Raw genomic sequence first — 2905 nt, forward strand, 5'->3', positions numbered from 1 at the left:
GTGAGGAGCTGCAGCAGGGGAAGGCCACGCTCATGTGCCTGGCCAACAAGGGCTTCCCCTCAGACTGGAGTCTGGCCTGGAAGGTGGACGGCAGCAGCGGCAGCATCTGGGAGGAGAGCAGGAGCCCCGGGGTGCTGGAGAAGGATGGCCGCTACAGCTGGAGCAGCACCCTGAGGCTCCCTGCAGACCAGTGGAGGAAGGTGGGCTCTGTGACCTGTGAGGCCACCCAGGGCTCCCAGGCTCTGGTCTCAGAGACACTGAGGAGAGACCAGTGTTCCCAGTCCTGACCTGACTCACTGGGACTCTGCTACTGGTTTTACTCTGCTACTGCTCTCAGCCTGCGCTCTGTAACTCTGTCTCTCTCTTTGTTTCCCTCAGTCACTCTCTAATCACATGTTTCATGGATAAAGTTTGTTATCTTGTAAGTTTCATTATTTCAACACAATAAAGACAAATTCATCAAATCAGTTGTTTTGATTTATGTTATGGTGAAAGTAACATATGTTTTTTATAATAGTTCATTGATATCCAGAAGATTTTTACTCTATAATTTAGGGGTAGCTGTGACTCAGGAGATAGAACAGGTTGCCCATTAATTGGAAGATTGGCGGTTCAATTCCCAGCTCCTCCAGGCTGCATGTCAAAGTGTCCTTGGGCAAGATACTGAACTCCGAATTGCCTCTGGTGGCTGTTCCACCAGTGTATGAATGTGTGTAAATCGTAGTTTCTGTTTGAGCACTTAATGAATTAATCTCTAAACATCATGTCAAAGTTTTGGGTGTTCCAGTTATGCTGACTGTGACTACCTTAACAAATTGGAAAACATGACATTTGAAAGTACATTATTTTCAGTGTTAGAATATATTTAATTTTTCTCAGTAACTTGTAACAGATAATTAACAATAAATACAATAAGGATTTGAAATTAAGAGGAGTAAAAGAACAAACCCCCATAAAAAGAAAATACTCAACCTCAACATTTGACGTCACTAAGACAAAACTGAGAAATATCTTGGAGCTTTTTTTCTGATCCACATTCTGGAGACTGAAATTACACTTATTTAAGATACTGTAGAGATCTCATCTTTTGATCAGAATAAGACAGAGATGGGTTTTTGCTCCTTGGGCCAATATGAGAAAACTGAGACATATTTGAGAAGAATCCTGAGATCCCAGGAGTCATAGCTGAGTTTTCTTTGAGCTCTTTCTCTGATCTCATGGTCCAACGTCCAGGAGACTTAAATTAGACTTATTTAAGATCAGTTAGAGATCTCTTGTTTGGATCAGAATCAGACGTAAATTAGATTTTATATGGTTGTTTCTCATGAGATGAATTTGAGAAGTGGGATAAACGGCCTTTGGTCTCACCTTGGTATTAAAAGCAGCTCATTTGTGTCTAGGAGAAAAGAAGGAAACAACTATGAGATCTCATCTTGGATTTTGCTTTCCTATGGGTAAGTTTTCAACATTTTTAATCATGTAAGTTATGTAATCATGACAACTGCAAGTGTACAGATGTTTATATTTGCAACAGTGGTGTGCAAGTGAACAATACTCATAAAACTGGGAGCACTAAATCCCAGAAGAAGCCATTCTTGCATAATGTTACTTTAAAGTAATATTTTTTTGTGATTGGAGGGATCTATAGGTTTTGTTTGGACCATTTTTGATTATAGAGTTATCTGATGCTGATCTGTGTCTTCATATTTTCTTTTATCTGGAAATAGTTGAAGTAGCTGTGATCCAGTGTTAAGCTGATGTCAAAGGTCATGACCAAGACTTCTCATTAACAGTCTCAGGTTGGTTCCTCTTGATTATTTAGCAACTCACTGATGAACATGGGACGTAATTTGACCAAATCTGTATGTTTACAATACCAAAGCAAATTCATGTGTGTGTCCTCAGTGAAGTGTATCAGTCTCTGCAGTAGCTTCCAGCTGCAACAGTAAGTTCAGTTTTTGTCAGTCTGACTGTACCTAGCCTGCATGTCTTTGGATGGTGGGAGGAAAGAACCCACACGGACATGGGGAGAACATGCATACTCCACACAGAAAGGCCGGGGCAACCAGAGTTTGAATCCACGACCTTCTTGGTGTGAGAGACGACAGTGCTAACCACTGCACCTGTGTCTGATGCTGATCTGTCTTTATATTTCCTTTAAACTGGACAAAGTTGAAATAGTTGCGAGTCAGAATGAGATAGAGGTCAAAGGTCATGGCCATTGTATGTGCAGTATGTTTTGTGTGTGTGTGTCCAGTGAAGTGTATCAGTCTCTGCAGTAGCTTCCAGCTGCAGCAGTCACTTCAGTTTCTGTTCAGTCTGACGGAGGGAGGTTTTTGTATGACGCTTTTTCACTGTGTGAACACATACTGACTGTTGATATAGTGTCGACTCTGACAGTAGTAAACTGCTGCATCTTCAGTCTGGACTCCACTGATGGTCAGAGTGAAGTCAGAGTTTGATCCACTGCCTGTAAAACGATCTGGAATCCCTGATGCTCGAGTGCTAGCAAGGTAAATGAGTCGTTTAGGAGTTTCTCCATCTCTCTGTTGGTACCAGGATAAATAGTTCCCACTTTCTACATTTTGGCTGGTCCTACATTTGATGGAGACGGAGGCTCCCAGAGCAGAGCTCACTGCTCCAGGCTGAGTCACTGTGACCTGGCCTCTGGACTCTGAGGATACAGAGACAAAAACATAAAGCAGCGTCATGGTTTTGTGGGCTTCATTTCAGAGGGACGGATGTTCATAGAGGAGAGGAGTTTGATTCTCTGGACTTTACCTGTGAAGCAGCAGCAGAGGAGAGTCCAGATGAGGACGCAGATCAAAGTCATGTTTTTGATGAGGAGGATTTCTGTGGCTTCTGTTGTCATGAAGGACAGCTGTCAGTCATCCAGTGTTCAACT

The 2905-nt window shown here is 42.5% G+C and overlaps 2 gene segments (V, D, J or C); one reads left to right on the top strand and one right to left on the bottom strand.

The window, feature by feature from the left end:
- Positions 1 to 8: 8 nt before the first annotated feature.
- LOC123965917 lies at positions 9 to 464 on the top strand. The segment is given in 1 exon segment: positions 9 to 464. A coding segment is annotated over 1 exon segment (255 nt).
- A 1833-nt stretch (positions 465 to 2297) lies between these two features.
- LOC123965918 lies at positions 2298 to 2833 on the bottom strand. The segment is given in 2 exon segments: positions 2298 to 2674; positions 2782 to 2833. Coding segments are annotated over 2 exon segments (375 nt in total).
- Positions 2834 to 2905: the final 72 nt, after the last annotated feature.

This window comes from Micropterus dolomieu, unplaced genomic scaffold (genome assembly GCF_021292245.1).
Source record: "Micropterus dolomieu isolate WLL.071019.BEF.003 ecotype Adirondacks unplaced genomic scaffold, ASM2129224v1 contig_11850, whole genome shotgun sequence".
Classification (NCBI taxonomy): Eukaryota; Metazoa; Chordata; class Actinopteri; order Centrarchiformes; family Centrarchidae; genus Micropterus; species Micropterus dolomieu.